Source organism: Alosa sapidissima, chromosome 23, assembly GCF_018492685.1.
Source record: "Alosa sapidissima isolate fAloSap1 chromosome 23, fAloSap1.pri, whole genome shotgun sequence".
In the NCBI taxonomy this organism is placed as follows: domain Eukaryota; kingdom Metazoa; phylum Chordata; class Actinopteri; order Clupeiformes; family Clupeidae; genus Alosa; species Alosa sapidissima.
This window is the reverse complement of record NC_055979.1, coordinates 10,145,015-10,167,206: the sequence shown is the minus strand read 5'-3', so window position 1 is coordinate 10,167,206 and position 22,192 is coordinate 10,145,015. Positions and strand designations below refer to the sequence as shown.

Sequence of the window (22,192 nt, the reverse complement as noted above, 5' to 3'; positions counted from 1 at the left end):
ACGATTGGAATGACCAATACTTAACTGTTCTTTTGGTTGGGGGTATGGGGATCATGTGGATTTGATTTGCCATGTCCATGGGTGGTGTCCAGTCTGATACACACAAACACCAAGCATTCTGATTTATATTCTGGGTGATCCGTCTAATAAACGTTTGAAACAGTTCTGAGTTGGTGTGTGTTATTGCTTCCCAGGCCTGCTCCTACATCCTCTCCTCCAGAAATAGTATAGTTTAAGCCTAAAATAAATATCAGAAAAAGGGAACTAATTTCCCTTTTCAAGCGCCCTCTTCACAGAAAGGACCCTGCAGACCATGGAAAATCCATGTCTGGGCCCTATGAGGACCCCAGAAGTAACTCACTTACTACTGAAGGAAAAGAAAAGAAGAAAAAAAAACAAGAAAATGTGTTATTATTAAATATAATGCACTGTTGTTACATAATGCGGTGTAACAGGGTTTTAATGCTCTTTAGCCTCATCTCTGATTATACATTAAACTCTTCCTTGAAATATTTGCCCAGCAACTGTACTCTGCTGTGTGTGTGTGTGTGTGCATGTGTGTTTAAGATGTGTCCTTAAGATCAATAATAAGCAGAGTTGCCCCCAGAGTGTAGCAATGTAGTGTAGCTGCCTGGCTGCAGCAACTTTGAGCTTTTTTTATTTTCGTACAGACAGTACTGTGACCTCAAGAGACAGATCTATGTGAAAAAGAGGAGTTCTCCTTTAAGATCAATAATAAGCAGAGTTGCCTGCCTGCCCTGTATACAGATTGAAATCTGACCTAGACTTGGCCTGGGTGAGGTGAGTGACTCAGCAGATTGCACAGGTCAGGAGGCTGACTGGCCCCACTCAACAGGGAACTCAGCTCAGCTGTGCTAAAACACAGATTTGTTGTATCCTGCACAATTTGCTTTCTAGCTTTTATGCCTTTGATTCTTGTCATCAACATTAAAATATAAAACTCTCCTCAGTCAATGCAAACATATATTTTCACACGGTTAGCAGAACAAACTAGAAAACTAGACAGCAGCACTAAGTGTGATAAAATCAGTACCATATTTAATCAATACTGTATTTAATAATCATATTACAACAGTCTGTCTGATGATAAAGTACATGTTTTGACATTATATAATACAATGATTGTGTAACATTGAGTCTTATTTCAATACAAAAGCTCAGCAGGATTTACATAGACGGTGGTAATGTAAATATGACTATAATTTTCAAGCTGTGTAATCAAGTATAATTGCTGCAGTGCAGGGAGAACTTAAGGAGTCTCGATCGCCCATGGCTGGAAGGACCCGGGCTTGCTGATTGGAACCTGGAATAGAAAAGAGAATAGGAGGGAAAAGACGGAAAGAAAGAGAGAAAGAGGGAAAGAAGAAAGGAAAAGAAAGAAAACCAAAGGAGACATTACACCTGAGAGACTATAACTGTCTTTTTGGTGCATCATTTATTTCCAACATTTGCTAGAAGTGTGAGAGAAAAACAGATGTGCCTAAAACAGCAAAATCCAGGATCTCACAGTGTGAGAATAATGATAATAAAACAAATATTTATTTTCCAACATTCGGTACACCTTTAACTTAATAATAGCCAATTTGACGTATATACTGTATGTATATTTTATATGTGTATGTACCATCTGTGTGAGGTGGGAGGCACAGGCCAGGCAGGCCCTCTCTGGGGTCGCCGGGCTGTGGAACTCAAAGGGCCCACTGAGTCCTGCGTCGCTCCGCGCTGCTGCCACCGCGTCCTTCAGCGCGAAGAACACGGAGCTGCCCAGGAACAGCGCCGGCTCTCCAATGCCCTGCAACAGAATCAAACAAACCTGACATTAAAGCTGCAGTTGGCAAGTCTGACAGATTGAGGGGACTTAGCGAAAATTTTGAATGTTTACAACTCTCATGCCCCTCCCCCACTACCACCGAGCACCCTCTCATCGAGTTCGTGCTCGTCAGTGCGCACCAGACTGTGATTGACAGTCAGATCTCACACAGCCCTGCTCTGATTGGACCAGAAGAACCAGGAGCTGTGGATTTCTGCAAAACAAACAGCCTCTAGGTGGAGGTAGGTTTTTTTTCTAAAACTGGCTGATTTATGTTGTTCTGTCGGAGCATAGTATCGGTTTCAGTGAATATGATCAAAACAATCTTGCCAATCGCAACTTTAATACACAGCACCAAACACACAGCGGGGACTCTCTAATGGCCCACAACAGCACACAACACACCAGACATTAACACACAGCACACAACACACCCGCCATTAACACACAGTGCAGTGCGGGCTCTCCAAAGCCCTGCAACAGCACCAAACACATCCTACACATTAACACCCATGCGCTGGAGGTTTGTGTTGTGTGTAAACGTTTGTGTTGTTGCACCTTGGAGGAGTAGATGGCGTGGGGGTTCTGGGTGCCGCGCAGCAGGTAGATGTTGAACTGGAGCGGAACATCACACACGGCCGGGATCTTGTACTGGCCTGGTCCACGCGTGTACAGCACTCCAGACGGGGAGAACTTCAGCTCCTCCATGGTGTAAAGGCCCACACCCTGCGTAAACGCGCCCTCAATCTGATAGAATAGAACACACACACACACACACACAGAGATACACAAACATACACACACAAACATCAATACAAAAATTCAGTATGCTGCAAGCAACAAGCAATTCATATTTTTCCTTTATATGTTTTTATTTCTATGTGCTCATATCTATTACAGTAATGTTCAGCATGCGTGGCAGTGAAATGTGCTACATAGTCTGGTCAGATGATGGGTTGGTCTCTGTAACGCCTCTATGCTGGCGTTCACATTGACACTTTTTTCACCTCCAGAACGCAGGTATTCCAAAGTAGTGAGTGTTAAAAACTTGCGAGGTAGAAATTGATTGCGTAGGCCTATATGTAGTTGCTATGATACGCTATATTTAGCTAAATTGCTAGCTCCCTGACTTAGCTAAGGCAGGCAATTAAGCAACAACCCACCCAACCCAAAACACGACCTCAAAAGTTTAACTATTTTTAACTTTGAGCACCTCTTGTTTTTAGAAGCCACACTTTTTTTTCTGCTTGCGCCCCCGCTTTTATAAACTCGAGGCGCGTTGCAACGGTCACACGCACTGTTCCATAGGGAAACAATTGAATTTGAGCACCTAGAGGTGAAAAAAGCGTGTCAGTGTGAACGCCGCAATTCTACACACCAACATGCAGACCTCACTGTCCACTCTGGTTCTTATGAGTTATGGTTTGCATATTTATGGTATTGTTTATTTTCATTATTGATTATTGATATTGCATTGACATTATTGTTCATTATGGCTACTTTCCTTAATGTAGACTTACCAATTTTTTAAAACTGTTTACTGTTAATTTTTAACTATTGTATTGTCTCATTTTGTAAGTCACTTTGGACAACAGCGTTTGCTAAATTCCATAACCATAACCATAAACTGGGGTATTTGTATTAGTCATCTGCTAGTGGACCAGCGTGGACGGATGGATCGACAGGTCCTTCAGCACTGAGGATATAATGACTATAATTACCTGACCGATGTCAATAGAGGGATTAATACTCCTGCCAATGTCAAAGACCATGTCTGTCCTTATGGTCTGAAAGGAAGCAGAATGGAAAATGAAGTTACTTTTAAATGTTACCTTTAAGGGTACATTTTAAGAGCAATTTGAAAAGCAAACACAACACATATACACACACCTTGTAAAATAATTTGAAATGGATATACACAAACAGACACAAATGCATGTGGATGCACAGACACCCATAGGCACACACACACACACACACACACACACACACACACACACACACACACACACACACACACACACAGAGATTACCCTGTAGTCCCCAGTTAGACAGTCAAGCTCTACTTCACAGCAGCACACTCCATAGGTGAAGTAGGCGTAGGGCTGACCCTCCTGCTTCTCCCAGTCCATGTACAGGTCATGACCCCTAACAAAGACACTGACCTTAGTTGACCTCACAAAAACCAAAACACTACACTTAAAGCCTTAACTGCACACTAAATTACATAATTTCGCATGCAGTCCATCAAATGCTGCTTTGGGTAACTAACTTCATCTGTAACACTACTCTTACCTGTAGTATCCTGTGGCCGAGAGACTAATTTTCTCCAGAAAAGCAGCTTTGATCTGGAAGTCACAAAGTCACATATACATCTATTCGCACCAAACTCACAATCATTGATCATTCTTACAAGTACTGATCTATTGTATATTTACGATAGATCAGTAGGCCTACTTAAAACATTACATTTAAAGCAACCCTTATCCAGTGTGATTGGATAGTGAATATGACAGATCAGTACTTATAACACTGCATTTAAAGCAACCCTTATCCAGTGTGATTGGATAGTGAATATGACAGATCAGTACTTATAACACTGCATTTAAAGCAACTCTTATCCAGTGTGACAGTTGAGAGGTGAGTTACCCAGCTCTGCCAGGGGCCCTCTGGGTTCCTCTTCCTGATGGGCTCCAGTCTCTTATAAAGGGTTTCACAGGCATCCTGCCAAAACCACCAAACAATCAAACTCACATTTCGTGTCATCTGTTTACATGGGGTACGTTCTATTCCGATAATGTGCTCTTCAGATTTAGAATCTTTGATCGGAATAGCTGCTTTGCTTTTGCTTGAGAAGCTATAGCGGGCAATCTGATTGACCGTATACATGGCTAATCAACCGGAATAAGAAGGGAATACACCACCTCTTTCATTCGGATTGGCAGTTTTATTCCGATCAAGGTGTTTATATGTGTTCCTGCGAGTGAATGGCCCTTAAATCTCCACTACTTATACTTTACGTATACTTCAGCTGTGATTCAATGTATACTTCTGATTCTGATTCACCATTAACCATGCAGAATGTGGAGATTTAACACTAAACACAGAACACAACAGGAAGGAATACTCCAGTCAAACACTCTATTGTCAATACAGGGGTCAGTTAGTACCTTGACTGCCATGCCGTTGGCATCGGTGCCAAAGGAGGCGGCCGAGGGACAGGTGTTGGGCACCATGTGGGTGTTGGTCTCGGAGATGTGGATCAGAGAGGTGGGGATCCGCAGCTCACGACTGGCCACCTGATGGGACACACAGAGCAGACGTGAGACCAGCACTGCGTGTATATGTGTGTATGTGTGTGTGTGTGTGTATGTGTGTGTGTGTGTGTGTGTGTGTGTGTGTGGTGTGTATGTGTGTATGTGTGTGTGTGTGTGTGTGTGTGTGTGTGTGTGTGTGTGTGTGTGTGTGTGTGTATATGTGTGTATGTGTGTGTGTGTGTGTGTGTGTGTGTGTGTGTGTGTGTGTGTGTATGTGTGTGTGTATACAGTATGTGTGGTGTGTATGTGTGTGTGTGTGTGTGTGTGTGCGTCTGAGATCAGCACAGTGTCAGTCACAGATGGAACTAAAATTATCTGATATGGGGCAGCTGTGGCGCTGTGTGTGTGTGTGTATGTGTGTGTGTGTGTACACTGCACCTGTTGCATTTTTGTGTGGATGCCTTGGCCCATTTCCGCTCCTCCATGATTAACCAGTACAGAGCCGTCCTGGAAGATATGTACCAGAGCAGCAGCCTGCGTTTCTCACACACACACACACACACGACACTTCATAACCATTTGCAACTTACAACGGCAATCAATTCATATATTTTGTTTTTAAGTTCCTTCAAGCCATCCAAGACTCCCCTGTTTGAGAAAGCCCTCGGTGTAAATACCCCCCACCATAATTACCCCAGTGTGGTTCCCTGGTTGAGAAAGCCCTCTGTGTAAATACCCCTCACCATAGCTACCCCGGTGTAGTTACCTGGTTGAGGAAAGCAATGTCGAAGCCGATGCCGTATTTGATGGGGACGAGGGCGAGGCCTCTCTTCTTGAAGCGGTTGTGCTGGTTGAACTGGGCAATGTCGCCACGGCGACGCTGTATGGAGGACCGGCGCTTGCACTCCTCCCAGCAGCGCAGCATGTTCTCCGGGTCGAACGGCATCTTGTAGTGGGTCAGAGACGGGCCCCTGTACATGTTCAACTCACGGATCTGCAACACAGGACACAGCTGGGGTCAAAGGGTCAGGTGAAGGAGGCAGTGGGGTGGGGGAGGTGGGGACTCAACTCGGATTGGACCAAAACACTGGCTGCTCCCAAAACTGCACACTGCGCATGATGCACATGATGTTTTTCCCATGAACCCCCAATAATATATGGAAATGTCTGTGTCAAATGTCTATGGTGTATGAAATATGTATGTCTGTACGCGTCATCCCTATGTCATGTATCTATGTGCCATCCTGTGCCTGTGACCATGTAGGATGAAAAGCGGTATGGAAAATGTGAAAAAGAATTTCCTAAGGGGACAACTATTAAACTAACTAACTAACATTGCTGGTGTACTGATCTTGCACAAAAGTATATATGTAATGAAATGTTATTGACATATTCATGTCATATTCAGTAACTTGTACAGCATTTCTCTATGAAACACCAAAAGAGATAAAAGACCTAGAAGTGGTCATGGAATCAGACTGGTTTGTGCGTCTGACCTCTTCAGCAGGGCGTCCGAGTTTGAGGGCGACGTCGTTGATGATGCTCTCCGTGACCAGCATGCACTGCGGAACCCCAAAGCCACGGAAGGCCGTGTTGGACGGAAGGTTGGTTTTGCAGGCGGCAGACCTGCCACGCATGTTGGGAATGTTGTAGGCATTGTCAAAATGGAGCAGGATTTTTGCAACAATCTGGGGAAGTCAAACAAATTCATTAAAAGTAGTAGTTAAAATTAAAATGAAACTAAAAAATACTAAAATATAGTACATATATGTTTACCTTTTATACAGATCTGTAAGTAATAATAATTTATGGTGAGACTGTATGTGTGTAGAGTTAAGATGCCTTAGAGGTCTTCAAACATGATAATTGTCTGTTGGTTTATAAGTTAGTCTGATGATACATGGGGCAACTTTTTGAGCAAGTACTGGTATGCTGGGCAATGTTCCACATTATCGTGGTTCTGGTATGTTTCCATTGATATCGGGCAACACTTTATTTCCTGGAGAACTTTAATAATCAGTGGGCAAATCGTCATGAGCAGAATAAATGGAACTTGTTATGTTGTTGCCCAGCAACAATGCTCAAAAGGTTGTCCCATGCATCATCACCTTTATGTACGGAATGTGTATAGGCCAAAGCACATTTTAGCATGAGACACACATTTTAATAAAATGGCTGAAAGGAGAGTGGATGTAAAGTGTCCATGGAAGCTGTCGGACCCCGAACTGTGTCTATAATGATAACTGGTCTTCCTCGGAGCTAAGCTTACCAGTGGAGACTCATCTGCAGTGTTTCCTGCATTGGCGTAGTACTTCACATCGGCTGCAGTTATGCGCCCGTCTTTCATGTAGCCAATCTACAGGAACATGGGTCCGGACCTCCATTAAATTGCATTCAACTGAGTTTAATAAAGCATTACACGGCTCTATGAAAACAAATATAAGGAAGGAAGACAAGGGTGACCAAATCCAAACATAGCTTTCACCTACCCTCCCAACACACACACACACACACACCTTGTACTGTCCCAGGACGGGGTGACGAGCCCCTGTGATCAGCATGTCCTCCCCCCTCTCCAACACCAAGCGCACTGACCGCTCTGTCCTGTAGGGGAGAGGCCAAAGGAGGTCGTGTTGGTGAAAACACGTCATAAAAATGCAATCCGTCATATTATATTGATAACATGCTGAAAGCCCTACTTCCATGCAGCTACTGCAGTGATGCAGGCCAGAATAGTTGTTTTGGTGACCTTCCCTCCAAAGGCACCTCCGATGCGTTTTATGTGACATGTCACCCTGTTAGAGGGAATATCCAGGGTCTCGGCTATAGAGTCCTACGAGAAGAGAAAGAGAAGCACATTGTTAGAAGAAGCAGTATTAGCATTAGTAGAAGTAGTAGCAGTAGCAGAAGTAGTAGTAGTAATAATATCAATAGTAGTAGTAGTAGGCTAGCATTAGTACTAGAAGTAGTAGTAGTAGCATTATTATTATTGGGGGCCAAGCAGCGAATTCTTATTGTTATGACCGCCGCGCAGCGAAGCGGCGGTCATATAGGTTTAGTCAGATTTTTTTTCTTTTTTTTCTTTTTCGCATGTCCAAATTTCTGTCAAAAGGATTCCCGGGACACTGTAAGACCGGGGTACACAAAACTTGGTGGGCATGTAACCCCACATGGATAGCATGGAACAATCGTTTTTCGTTTTGATCTGTAGCCCCCCCGCTGGACTGGACCCCCCGAAAGGAGGGTAGGGCAGACACAGTTTTCTGTGAATATCTCGAGAACCGTAGGGTTTAGGAGGACCATTTTTTTTCGTATGTTGATCTCAAGGGGCCATGTCAACCCATTCCATAACCACTCATTTCATGTATAGCGCCACCTAGTTAAACACAAAAAAGTAAAAATGAGGTGTTGTAATCGCAGGTATCTGTGACCTAACATAGTCAAAACTGCACGAAATTGGAAGTGTAGGATCATTATGACACCCTCTGAATGCACGCCAAGTTTCGTGGAATTCCGCTCATGGGGGGCCACACAATAAATTAATTTATGTTACTATACACCAACTGGCCTGTAGGTGGCCGGAGACAGTTTTCTGTGAATATCTCGAGAACCGTAGGGTCTAGGAGGTCCACCTTTTTTTTTTTTTAATTATTATTATTATTATTATTAGTAGTAGTAGTAGTAGTAGTAGCATTAGTAGTAGGCCTAGTAGTAGTAGCATGTATTATGTGTATGTCACTAAAAAGAAATGGACAATTGACATAGAAAGCTAATGTGTTCACCTGAGCCATGGCTGGATGCTGCGTGGACAAATAAACATTCATCTCCCCCTCCTCCCCCACTGGGATGACCAGCATGCTTTGCGTCTCCATGTAAAAATGTTCCTGCCCACCAATCCGGATCTCTCCTGAAAAGTTTTTAAGCAATCGACATAAGCACACTGGTGAAGCAAGTTAACAACAACAAAATAACTTGGAAACATTAACCCACATGTATCCACAGTACATACTGTACCTTCATGAATGTGGTCGGCCATTTTAAAGCCTTCAGACACATTGCCTCTCTCTATTTCTCTCAGAGGCTCAAAGAAAGACTTCTTCTCTATCGCCTCCTGCAAACAGAGAGGGCTGTCAGCCAACGGATTATCTAATGAATGTTAGACGTGATATTAGATATTTCGTATTCACAGTCTACGTCTCAATCACAACACATCACAACAGGCTACAAGGAGAAGGTGGTATGGCTGGTTAACCACGGACAATTCATATATATACATAACTAAATAAATATAGCTCTGGAAGAAATTAAGAGACTACTGCACATTTTTCTGATTGGTCTGAGTGACATTCGAATGAGTTGACGGTCATATTCACATATAATTTGTTAGTGGTCTCTCAATTTTGAATATAACCGTCAACTCATTCGAATGTATGTGCGTGTGTGCGTGTGTGTGTGTGTGTGTGTGTGTGTGTGTGTGTGTGTGTGTGTGTGTGTGTGTTAGTGCGCTGTTTGTGAGTTCTGACCTCCACCGTGAACACTAGTTCGGGCTGGTCCTCGTAAGTGATCTTCACGGCCGCGGCTCCCCGTTTGGCGTGCGGTTTGGTGTCCGCGACAACCGCACACACCATCTGTCCCACGCACGTCACCTAGTGATCAGGAGAGAGTAAACATCACATCATTAAAATCCAAACGTGAAATTACAAACCGCCAAGGAAAGATGAAGAATTGAAGGACATCAATCAGCCTGGTAAAAATCACAGCTCCAACATGAGTTTACATTTTACATTCAGCAGACATTTTTATCAAGCAACATACATATGGCAATTATATTACAAGGGCCATTGTCCCCTGAGCAACTCAGAGTTACTGTAAGTGCCTTGCAGTGAAAACCGGGAATTGAACCCACACATTTTCTGGCTACTGCAATGCTAGCTCCTTAAAGCAACACCAAAGAACTTTTCCTCTGTCGCACGCACGCTATTTGTTTATCCAGCAACGGCTTTGCAAATGACAATGTCCACAGACAAGGTAGAATATGTTGCATGATTTTATGAAATTACGATGTATTGCGACATCATGCAAGTCAAATTTGTAGTTTCTTATGTCTCATTCCATCGAACTACAGATCCGCTACCCGATATGGCAAACTTACATAGTGCGGTTATAGCCGATAGAGGGCCGCGAAGCGAATTGCAGAAGTGCCGTTCACCCTGTTAAGAGTTGATGAACCACGGAAACAATTTTGGAAACATTATTTTAAGGTACAAAAAACTCTTTGGTGTTGCTTTAAACACTATGCTACCACTGCACCAGATTACACTTTTCTCTAGGGCTAAGCTTTTTCTCTGTTTGCATTGGCTACCACTTAACAAAAGAAAACTTGACAAAAACATGCTTAAGAAAAACCTATATCTATGATATAGAAACCTATGACTGTACAATATATAAAACCTATAACTATGATTAATCTATGGTTGAGCGAGAGCAAACAGTACTGTGCAGTATGTAGAGGAACAAGAGGATGCTGACCATCCACACAGCACCAACAACAGCTGCCCACCACCTAAGTCATGCTGATGACGACACCCGTCAAATCAAATCGCATCCCAGTGGTTTTTCACCTCCTTCTCAGCCAGTAGCTCCTCATTCATGCCACAGAACATGCGGAACTTCTTGCCGGGGATGTCTCGGGCTGTGATGACATCGACCACACCAGGCAGGGCGAGGGCGGCGCTAACGTCTATGTTCCTGTCGAGGAAGGCAGCAGGTCAATAATTCCGAGGACGGACAAACTAATCACAGAGGGGTTCCCTGTAAATGGCTTCCTGGTAGTGAGCCAAATGCACGTCTGGCTGGACACAAGAGCCCCATTTAGACCCTATCTTTTTGCTCATTCAAGCGGTCAGAGTGTACTGAGTGTATTAAAGCGGTCAGAGTGTACTGAGTGTACTTTGGCTGAACTTTGCCTGAAGGTACTGGAGAGGCCTGCATGTGCAACAAACAGCCAAGTACTGGTAGATCCAACTAGACTGCTGCCTGACCCTGTGTCTGCATTAGTAACCACTCTCTCTAACGTAGTGCATTTGTGCAGATCATGGATCTTGACCCTCTCTCATGGAGCTGAATTAGTGCCCATCAGGGTAAGGAGAATCGACATCCAAATGAAACTTCAGCTTCAGTTGGTGAATAAGTAAACAAGCTAGAGGACTTATTCATTGGCAGCAAAAGCATGAGGGCCCATCTGATAAAGACACACATGCCCAGTAGAGAGAGAGTCTGGATTAAATCAATGCCTGGTCTGGATTAGACAGATATAGTAGGTGGAGTTGGATCTATTTCATACAAATGATCAGTACATTCCCATGTATTTACTTAGCAGAGGTTTTCATCAAAAATATTTTTCAGTACAGGCTTCCATGTTCATTATTATCTTATGTGCGTTTCCTGGGATTTGAACCCATGACCTTGGTTCTGTTGGCCCCACTAGTTAAACATTTTAGTGAAGCCTGAAAACACCAGTCAATGATTTCTCCATTATTTTATACGTATAAAACTGAGGGTTGTGGAGTCTTACAGGATCTTGGCGTGAGCCTTGGTGCTGGTGACCAGGGAGAGAAACAGCTCCCCCTCTGTCTTGGGCATGTCATCGCAGTAGACCGCTTCTCCTGTGGCCTGGCTCAGGGCGGATCGATGCATCATGGGACGGCCGACGGGGTCCTGACCCGGCTGACCTTCCAACACGTCCTGAAATAATCACACATTCTCAGGATGCATGAATTGAAGTTGAATACACTGATGTCTGCAGCCTCTCATATAAACATAATTCTAGTGTAAATAAAAGCATATAATGTCACCTGGAACTCCTGATAGCTGGGCAAGAAGTCATTAGGTAACGCCTCTAGGCTACTCCTCATGTCCTGCTGCAGGTCGTCTGTAATGATGCCCTGACCGCAGACCAAAAATGTGTCAGTTTACGTTCCCAACACACACACACACACACACACACACACACACACACACACACACACACACTTTATACACACGGCCCCAACTACCAAAGATTAAGGCAATAATCTTACATTTGTCCACACACGCAAACACACACACAGACACACACACCATCTCTGCAAGCTTCTGCTGCATCTGCAGGAAGAACTTGAAGAGGAAGTTGAGAGTCAGTGCCCGGCGGAAGGCCACTTTGCCCCCCGGGGCAGATGGAGGCAGGAGTATCTCCTCCAGGAGTACGGGGTAGGCAGCGGTCAATGCCTTCTCTCCCCATGGCCTACAAACACACACACACACACACCTTTGTTTGCCTTTGATTGGAATGACCTTTGATTACTTTGGATTACTTTGATGTCTGTTGGCAAATCTAGCATAAACTGTAACTGTAAACTGATGGCTAAATAAATATCAAAGAGTTACAGTTACAGAACACACACACACACACACCATATTGACACCATATGGATGGTGTGTTATATTTGTACCTCCCAATGATCTGCTGGCATGTCTTGGAGGCGCCGACAGTGCAGGGTCCGACACCTCCGTAAAAGATGCTGAGCTCGTCCACCACACTAGAACCGTCATGGAACCGCACTCGCATGCCTGCGTTCACAGTGGCCAGAGCGTTCTCCTTACGCGGAGCCTGACGGAACGCCCGCACAAACTCTCCCTACAGATGGATAGATGGATGGAGTGAAAGAAAGATGGAGGGATGGATGGAAGGGTGGAGGGATGGAGAGATGGATGGATGGATATATGGAGGGAGGGATACAGGGCTATTTACTGTTATGTGTCCAAAGTTTTCAATTTCTGTGGTTAATTAAATAAAGAATTTATGTTTTAAATTAAATAAGTGATATATGAGGTAAATAAAATAAGTACCCTCCCACACAAACACACACACACACACACACACACACACACACACACAACCCAAAATGGTTAAGGGATGTTGTGCGTGGAATGCAATCATGCTTCTGTTTTGAGGTCCTGAGGTGTAATGAGCTAAAGAGGAATAAGACTGAAGTGAACTCGTCGGCCTCCGCCAGGTGAACACAGCTCCACAACTCTGTCCTCACACTAAGTGCTCCAATCACTCGACCTAACTGAAGTGAAGTACTTTCTCACCCTTCGAGCTCGCCAGCGCAAGATGAGACTGATTAAGAAAAAGAAAAGGTTGTGTGAAGAACTGTGAAGTGTGAAGAATCACGCATCACCTTTCGGGAAACAGGAATGAAAACAGACACAGCAATCTCGTCTGGGTTTAGGAGAGTCTTCCCGAAGCCCACAAAGAAATCTTTATTCATGGGGATCTCTCGCCTTCCCCCTGCTGTGAGGAAAGTCAGTGTTAGGGCCAAGAGAAACACTAGCGCTATTATCATGTAGAAATAGATAGATAGATAGATAGATAGATAGATAGATACTTTATTGATCTCTAAGGGGAAATTCAAGGTCTCAGTAGCATACAGACATCCCGCACAACATGCACTTACAGCTGAAAAAGTAAGTATATAAACATACACACACACACACACACACACACACACACACACACACACACACACACACACACACACACACACACACACACACACACAGTGAGATTCTGCAGGTAGAACTTGAAAAGGTGGAAGGGGTACACACACACCCACACACTCACCCTTTGATACTACGGTGAGTCTGCAGTTTCCAGCGGCCAGGACAGGGTTCAGATCCGAGTTTGGATAGGCACTGACAATGTTACCACCCAGGGTCTACATATACACCACACACACACACACACACACACACACACACACACCAACAATAACAACAGTCAGTCATCCTTTTTACAGTGTTTTTTAATTGCTGAACATTGCTCACTTGTCAGTAGTGTGATTTGGAGAATACTGATTTCAGCCTCTTACAGCTGTCTGCCTGTGCATGTTGCAAGCTAGCTAAACTAGCAAAGGTACTGTAAGTAAATGCACAAGTACAGTTTCTTTGAAATGGTGACTAGCATGATGGTTGTTAAAACTGACATTCAAAACTCATGAAGTGGCTACTTCAAGAATTGAAATCAAACTTCCCTGCTAGTTAACAGTTAACTGATGTTTGGACATTGTAGTCTCTTACAATTGCGATGTATCTAGCTTGCTAAGATATCGTGCTTTTGTATATCAAACTAAACGCGATGTGTCTTCAGTTCTGCAATGCCGGCAGGATATCTGGGGTGCGTTTCCCAAAACAATAGTTGCTAACCTGTTAGCAACTTAGTTGGTTGGCAATAGGAAATTGCATTGCAACCAACGAAGTTCTTCGTTAGCAACTATGGTTTTGGGAAACACGCCCCTGAATGTATGCACTGGGGCAGTATCCTGCCGCCTCTGTTTAGCCAAGGAAGCGCAGCATAAAGACGTCTCTTCTTGTTTGTGGCGGAATTATGACGTTATGCATGTGTATGTGTATATGCATATGTATGTGTGTGTGTGTGTGTGTGTATGTGTATATGTACAGTATGTATGTATGTGTGTGTGTGTTTGTGTGTGTGTTTGTGTGTGCGTGCGTGCGTGTGTGCTGGTGCCACTCACGGCCACGTTACGGATCTGCTGTCCGGCCAGGTTCCCCAGCTGCTGCAGCAAGGCACGGTGGACCTCCGTCTGGTCCAGCGGGAGCGTCCGCACCAGATCCTCCAGAGCTGCACGCACCACAGACATGCTGCAGCCTGCACCTACACTCACACCTGTGCGGTGGACACACACACACGCACAGACACACACACGCATGCACGCACAAGGACAGACAAACATCACACGTGTATTACAAACAAACTAACCTTTAATAATGTCTCTATTGCCTTAGTAACAGTGTAAACATGAAAATCTGCTTACCCTGAGGAGTGTTCTTCACCACAAACAGATCTGGCACTCTGGTCGGCGAAATTATGAATGGATGCAGGATCCCTTTAAACTTAATGTCCAGACCTGCAGGGGCAGAGGGAAGCAGATTAAAGACTGGAGTTAGCTGAATGTGACCTATGACCCATGTCATTTGGGACTGCTGAGGATTGACAACACTAGCGTTGCATTTGTGATCAGCTGGAGGGCTGACCGATGTTGGTGTTGCCAATGACAATGGGTGCTTCGGGATGGCGAGACTTCAGGTCCACGACCTCGTCCAGGGAGATGGGGGACACCCAGGTGATCCGCTCTCCACGGAAGGTCTGGGTCGCCTGCAGCCCGCTCTCGGTCATCCTCTACAGGAACACAGGAGAACAGGGGCGTCTGCTGAGTTAAGGTAGACCAGAGGGCTACACCAATAAAGAAGAGTGCTATGTTGAGCCCAACACCAGAGTTGCATATAGTACAATCCCTGGACAGGGGGATCACAGGAGCGGTGCTTTTGTTGTTGTTAGTTAATGATCAGTTAATGATCTAGAGCTTCTCTAGAGTCTTACGATGAGCTCTGGGGGAAAGATGAGGTCCTGGGTTGGATCCAGCGGGAGTAGATTGTCCGTGTTGAAGAGCTTAAGATGTCCCTGAGTGTGAGAGAAACATCAGGCAGTGAGTGTATCAAACATAAACCTCTTTAAATTGTTACATAGTAAGTGGTGCATTGCACAGGTCTGCTGTTCCCTTGTACAACACCAGGCAGTGTGGAGGTGTTTAACATTTACAGTCACTCATAATCAAGGTCATCTGTAGCCTCATCACTCACATTCTCAACGTCATCTGTAACCTCGTTTCCATTTGCTCGACCAGGCTCTTTGCCATTCTGCTGGCAACAGTTTGAATTCTGCGAACGGACACAAACAACAGCTGAAAAGCAGTTTGAATAGTTGGACACTACAAGGCTACTTGGGCTGGACCTCACCAAACTCTTCTCCAGAAGCATAAAAAAGCCTTTATCATAAAGAGAGAGCTGGAACAGAAAAAGTCTTCAGAGAATCACACAGGCAGGAGCTGAAGTGTGATGCCACAGGGTCTTTCTTCCCAAGCTCCAAACACAGAGAGAGTTTGTCTCACATTCTAGAATGATCTGCACTGATATTCCTACAGTATACTCCACATTTTAACAGCACCAAACTTCTGAGGGCCTGTATATATTTGTTAATGTATATATTTGTTTATATCTTGGGTGAAATCACACGTTTTAGTCATATGATCTTTACATGACTTCACTGAGATGCAATCTCATTTTCTCTTACATTCTCTGAAATTGAGTTTCCACTGGAGCAGGACTTGGCTCCACTGTTTTGGCAACAGTTTGAACTCTGTAAAGAAACAACAAAAAATGTATTAATATTTCAGTCACAGTTTGAAGACCTCCAGTTCAGATCTTTGTGAATGCACTACATCTTTATATCTCATACACACTCATAGCTACATCATATAATCAAATCATAGCTACATATTGTATAAATGACACATGACCCAGTCTACATATAAAGGATTTCTTTGTCTTTGAAATGTCATAACTCAAAGTCAATCTGACATTTTGTCTCGATCATGGACAATGAGTTCCAGTCATGTGATGATGCGTGTGCTGTTCTGCCCCTAAAAACCATGCAAAAGCATCTGCATTCACAGTAAACCCAAGTGTGCTCTCCCTAAGTACCATGCAGATGGGTCAGCAATGGCCACTGCTGACTCTCCTCTCAGACCACCTGCTCAAATGAGTGCTGGGCTACACGCCAGCATGGAAAATGTGCATCAGAAGCAAAGCATGACCTTTGACCCTGTACCCGTGATCTACAAGGTCACGCTACCAGCGGCTCTGATAACTGCATCTAAACAAGCACCCACAGTCCCAAGGCCAATCCAGTTGTTAAGTCGTGGCTCGTATTTTTCCATAGACAGTAAAAGAAACATTTTTTCTGCTATTAAGAGTAGTCTACAAGAAAACTGTCATTCTACTACTCACTCACTACCTCAACCTAATAAATATTTCTTTTTTTGCATAGACCTGGAAGTTACCCTTGATTATATAATCTGGCTGCACAGCTACACTAATTACCCTGTTAGTTTTTACCCTCACTAAAACAGAGGTGATGGTAACAAGGTTTACAGTTTGTTAAAACAAGCTGGCTGCCCTAGTAAACCAGTACCTCACAGATGGCCTTGTATCCAAACCAGTACCTCACAGATGGCCTTGTATCCAAACCAATACCTCACAGATGGCCTTGTATCCAAACCAATACCTCACAGATGGCCTTGTATCCAAACCAGTACCTCGCAGAAGGTATTCAAGGTCTTGTACCCAAACCAAACCACTACCTCACAGAAAGTCTTGTACCCAAACCGAACCCGTACCTCACATAAGGTATTGTACCCAAACCAAACTAGTACCTCACAGAAGGTCTTGTATCCATCCAGAATGGGACGGTATCCAGTGCAGCGACACAAATTACCTGGAAAGCAGGTGAAGAAAAAAAGAGACACCCCAAATCAATGTTACAGTTCATAGTATATATATAAGTATAAGTATATATACTCTTTTGATCCCATGAGGGAAATTTGGTCTCTGCATTTATCCCAATCCGTGAATTAGTGAAACACACTCAGCACACAGTGAACACACAGTGAGGTGAAGCACACACTAATCCCGGCGCAGTGAGCTGCCTACTACAACAGCGGCGCTCTGGGAGCAGTGAGGGGTTAGGTGCCTTGCTCAAGGGCACTTCAGCCGTGCCTACTGGTCGGGGTTCGAACCAGCAACCCTCCGGTTACAAGCCCGAAACGCTAACCAGTAGGCCACGGCTGCCCCATAGGGTGTAGCCATAGGGCATGTGTGTTTTTAGGGGTGATGTGTGTGTGTACAGTATGTGTGTGTAGAAAGTACCAGCCAGTGCCTCTGTGATGTCCTCCATGGTGGGCTGGGGCTTGTTCCTCAGTAGAGTGTACATGGACATCACCATACCAGGGGTGCAGAAGCCACACTGAGAACCATGAGCCTTTGCTATGCGCTCCTGAGAATGGAAACACACACACACACACACACACAAACACACTTGCATTCCTGTAAACTAAAATGGAACATACCATTGACATGGCACCAATTTAGCACTAAAAGGGTCATGCTCCCCCCACGACTACAGCATTACCTACCGTAATACCAGCCATTCCATGTGTGCATCGGCAAGGCCAGAGGCTGTATTGTCCTTATAGTAAGTCAGTGTGACATCAAAATGAGTTTTTTGGAAAACAAACTGCACTGTGTTGCTTTCACAAGAGGACCAGTAACAGCACTTTGCGGTTGGCACATATTTCCCTGGACCCCTATGCCCACCCTGCGGTTGGCACATATTTACCTGGACGGGGTGCAGTTTGGTCTTGGTGCTGCCGATGCCCTCCACGGTGGTCACCGCTGCCCCATGCAGCTGGCACACGGGCAGCAGGCAGGCGTTCACCGCACAGTGGCTGAGGGGTGAAGGACAACTCACACACACACATTTGCATAAGGTCAAAAGTGATGCCTCTGATGGCTATCTAACAACACTGTCTGTGGGGCATTTCTCATTGCAACTTTAACTGGGAATGTTGAACAAAATAGTGTTAGGCTTAAATCACTAGTTACCTGCTGTGAAAAATTATTATTATTTATTTTGAAAACGGAGCTCATTTTGTCAAAACACAACACACAATCCACACACCCAAGTAGCAAAACACCTTTTGCAAACCTCTACGCACTAACTACAAAACCTGGTAACACTTTACTTGACAGTATCGAAATAAGAGTGACATGACACTGTCATGAACACATGACACTGTCATGACACATGAACCCTAACCCCAACCCTAACTTGTTATGACAAAAACCGAAAGACACTTAATGACAGAAGCGTTATGTCATAAACATTTATGACTTGTTTATGACACGTTCATGACAGTGTCATGTCACTCTTATGTCGATACTGTCAAGTAAAGTGTAACCCAAAACCTTACACCAAACCAGTAAAACATTATACATTTCTTACAAAAGCACACTATTCTTGCGAAACACTAAAAAAAAATTGCTTTTGTGTCAAAACAGTTCACACAACCAGCACCTGATGGTATAAATAAAAACACATGGCTTTTGCTTTCTCCATGTGCTGGGACTATCAGTCTGCAATATAAACATGTAAACATGCACGCATTCAAATGTCTTACTTATGGATGTTTATTTCAATAGAAATGGAGGGAGGAGTGTCAAACAACAAAAGCACAGTAGTAGAAAAAAAGAAAACAGTGGAAAAAAACAAGAAACAAACCAGAAATAATCTTAGCAAGAAAACAAAAAACCCAGAACAAATTGGGCAAGATTTCATCCATATCACATGCAATGTGGTCTTGTGCTAGACACCATGCAATCACTGATGTCTATAGATGGCAGGCAGAACCAACTGTTGTTATAAAACCTTTTTGAAGGGCCCATTGAAAGAACTCTAGAGGGTTCTTTGAAGCCAAACCAAATGGTTCTATAGAACCTGTTAGGGGTTCTTTTGATATTCTAACATAGAGGCTGTAGCCTTTCTCCTCCTCCTCTTCTTCACCTCCTTGTCCTCCTCCTTCTCATCCTCTTCTTCCTCATCTCCTTGTCCTCCTCCCCTCCTCTAACTCTTTTATATAGTGCTCAAACACTATTTGTTGAGTGAACTCATTATCTAAAAGCGCTTTGTCATGGTTGTGCTGGTCTGGGTTAATGTTTTGCTACTTGAGTGTAAAGTTTCGCTAGCTGTGTTTTGACAAGTTGAGTTTTGTTAGCACTGAGAGGCTGACTAGTTACCCATAGATTATTTCTGTTAAAATAAAGCCCTTTTAATTCAGCACTTGTAAAAGGATACACAACGCTCCTGGAGTGGACCTGGTAGCGGGAAAGCATGACTGTGCAGGCTCCACATCCTCCTCCACCACAACCATACTTGGCACCTGTCAACCTCACTGTCACAAGGAATGGTCAAGGACATAGTACACCTTGTTCTTTTTTTATAATAGTGTTAATAATACAATATGTTTTTAAATGATTAATTGAAACATTGGTCAAGGACATGACAACTGACTGACACTGAAAGTGTAGACTAACTATGTGCTGTGAGATTTTAAATGTATGATTCCAGTGTTGTAGCTGGCAGGAATGCTCTGTAATAGGCAATTTGGAAAACAGACCAATACAATAAAAATAACAGATCGATAAAAAAAAAAAAAAGATTTGAATTTGATTTTTCAAAGGTTTTGGGTTCACAGAGAGAGATCAATAATAACTACTGTGCTCTCCATCATGCATATATGCATGCATGCAACTTGCATGTATGCATGCATGCATGCAACAGCATACATCCATATGTTTTCAACATATTTCAAAGGAAAGGGGGAACTTCTAGTGAGATTTCTGACCAGGACCACTGTGCCATGGGAAGTAGCCTAAGCTATAACACTTGCATTCATTGAACAAGTCCGATGCACAACTTATTAAAGTGGATTAAAGGATACTCCTTTTACGTAGGTAAGGCAACAGCATTGTTTCAGGGTCAACATCGCGCTCAGTAACCTAGATAACATTTAAGACATTAGACAAGTTTGTAGCCTAGATCACATTCATGTAATACAACAGCCCACAAGATACATATGTATTTGGAAAGACAGCAATTCGAAACAAACCAGCAGGAGTTAAGTAAAGACCGTAGGCTAGGCTACTGCCCAATAGATCACGGGGCAAATTATATTTGTATCAACCCTTTTCAAAAATAACAGCGTAAGTAGCTAGCGCAGAAGATGTAGGCAGCCTAGGCCTACACTGAAACATGTTAAACGTGTTTAAAAAACGTACCTTTTTCCCGTTGACATAGAAAGTCAAACAGCCACTTTCTTGGTTTCCTGACATTTTCCCTTGAGTTACCACCACAACACCATTAGAGTAGCCTAGAGCCTCTTTCTCGTCTGTCTGTGCTGTTCTGCTGCTGACCTGAACTAGCCCTTAAAGTGATAGCTATATTTGAGATTAGTAAATTCCTAGGTTAGGCTACTTTGTAACACTGAGCGTACGTTTCGTCAAACATTAACACAAACTCGCGTCACAGACGTAGGCTAATTCACCGCCCATTTGGAGGTACAAACAATCGGATTTTTGGTTATTTAACCATCAGTTAACTTCAAAAAAGGCATTTTACTTTAGATAGACAATAGCAAGGCTACATCATAGGAGTGAGTGATTAACGTCAAAAAATCTAGACTGGAGTAACTCAACATTTGACACCTCCGATATGTTTAGTGTTCTAAAGACGTCAAATAGCCCGTTATCGTTATCGTTACCAAATTGAAAGCCAAGGAGGCAGAAGTGAACACGCATGTATGACTATAAAAACTGTGCCTTAATTTTACAACTAAACATGAGAAAATACTTTTATAACTCTTGAGCCAGTTTCTTCTCTGATCTCAATGTCAATGCAGCGTTTGTGTGCACCTCCAACAGCATGGCGTACCTGGTTTTCTCCCAAAATGCCCTTAAACGCCCACATACCTGTATGTTTGTGTGAAAGAATAACACCGACTCATTTCTCACAAACAAATTGTAGGCTAAATGAACGATATAAACAAGTTAGCCTAATTGTATTTTTAGGTTATTGTGTTTCAGTGTTTTTAAATTCATATTCGGGAGAAAAGAGAGGGATTAACCAGTTTATCTGGCGAGCTGCTAGGCTACTTTCTCTGAAACCTGACATGCATTCTCTGAAAGATATCGCAGGCTCTCAGATATTTAATATCTTAAATAACTGTAATATTTTGCGCACAGTAGTAAGTAGGCCTACGTCGCTTTGGATAGAAGCGTCTGCTAAATTAATAGTCTGAATAGTGGAGGGGATTCTCAAATGATCAGCAAAAATCTGTCGCTAGGTGGCAGTCCAAGTCAACGCATAGTCTGCAGAAAATCAAATCTGACAACACACCTAGGCCAATAGGCCTAATATGGCAGTATAGTAGGCTATTACAACAAGTTGTCCCACATCTGCATGCCTAAGGAATTTCAATGATCATCTACATCGGCCTAGAACTGATCGCACAGTGCAGCTATGACCTAACCTTGTTGACCTATAACAACCAATTTATCAGAAGTGTGGTGGAGCTTTGTATGCTTTGGCCTG

The 22,192-nt window shown here is 43.5% G+C and overlaps 2 protein-coding genes across 4 annotated transcripts in view; one reads left to right on the top strand and one right to left on the bottom strand.

Moving 5' to 3' along the window:
* Positions 1-135, top strand: part of aox5 (aldehyde oxidase 5) — a 20,151-nt gene extending 20,016 nt beyond the window's left edge. For both annotated transcript variants that reach the window (XM_042080579.1, XM_042080580.1), the window contains one exon: positions 1-135. This exon is cut by the window's left edge and continues 1,003 nt beyond it. The gene's annotated coding sequence lies outside the window, so the exon portion shown is untranslated.
* Positions 136-1,033: 898 nt separating this feature from the next.
* Positions 1,034-21,067, bottom strand: aox6 (aldehyde oxidase 6). Of its 2 annotated transcripts, none has more exons than XM_042081041.1 (36): positions 20,881-21,067; positions 20,544-20,601; positions 19,898-19,994; positions 18,383-18,491; positions 17,914-18,040; positions 17,421-17,482; positions 16,280-16,345; positions 15,790-15,867; positions 15,530-15,610; positions 15,184-15,328; positions 14,964-15,056; positions 14,664-14,815; positions 13,754-13,847; positions 13,311-13,420; positions 12,579-12,763; positions 12,208-12,370; positions 11,943-12,032; positions 11,663-11,832; positions 10,710-10,836; positions 9,612-9,734; positions 9,103-9,199; positions 8,871-8,995; positions 7,788-7,921; positions 7,605-7,692; positions 7,358-7,444; positions 6,585-6,776; positions 5,855-6,082; positions 5,527-5,622; positions 5,002-5,130; positions 4,481-4,555; positions 4,127-4,179; positions 3,865-3,979; positions 3,553-3,618; positions 2,390-2,578; positions 1,646-1,813; positions 1,034-1,324 (listed from the first exon to the last, which is right to left on the bottom strand). In XM_042081041.1, exons 1-36 carry the CDS (start codon positions 20,932-20,934, stop codon positions 1,271-1,273), a joined length of 4,080 nt encoding a protein of 1,359 aa, XP_041936975.1. In that variant the 5' UTR covers positions 20,935-21,067; the 3' UTR covers positions 1,034-1,270. The 2 variants fall into 2 exon arrangements, with proteins under 2 accessions (XP_041936975.1, XP_041936974.1); XM_042081040.1 differs by having other exon boundaries at positions 13,311-13,423; positions 20,881-21,066.
* Between the last annotated feature and the right edge of the window lie 1,125 nt (positions 21,068-22,192).

What these genes read in the sequence shown, in the direction of transcription:
- aox6 (XM_042081040.1), bottom strand. Translation starts at nt 20,934, where the DNA reads ATGTCAGGAAACCAAGAAAGTGGCTGTTTGACTTTCTATGTCAACGGG. An exon ending in GATACAAGACCTTCTGTGAG is followed by an intron (nt 16,346 to 17,420) that starts GTACTAGTTTGG and finishes GTTTCTTTACAG; the next exon opens with AGTTCAAACTGTTGCCAAAA. An exon ending in AACTAGTGTTCACGGTGGAG is followed by an intron (nt 9,200 to 9,611) that starts GTCAGAACTCAC and finishes CTCTGTTTGCAG; the next exon opens with GAGGCGATAGAGAAGAAGTC.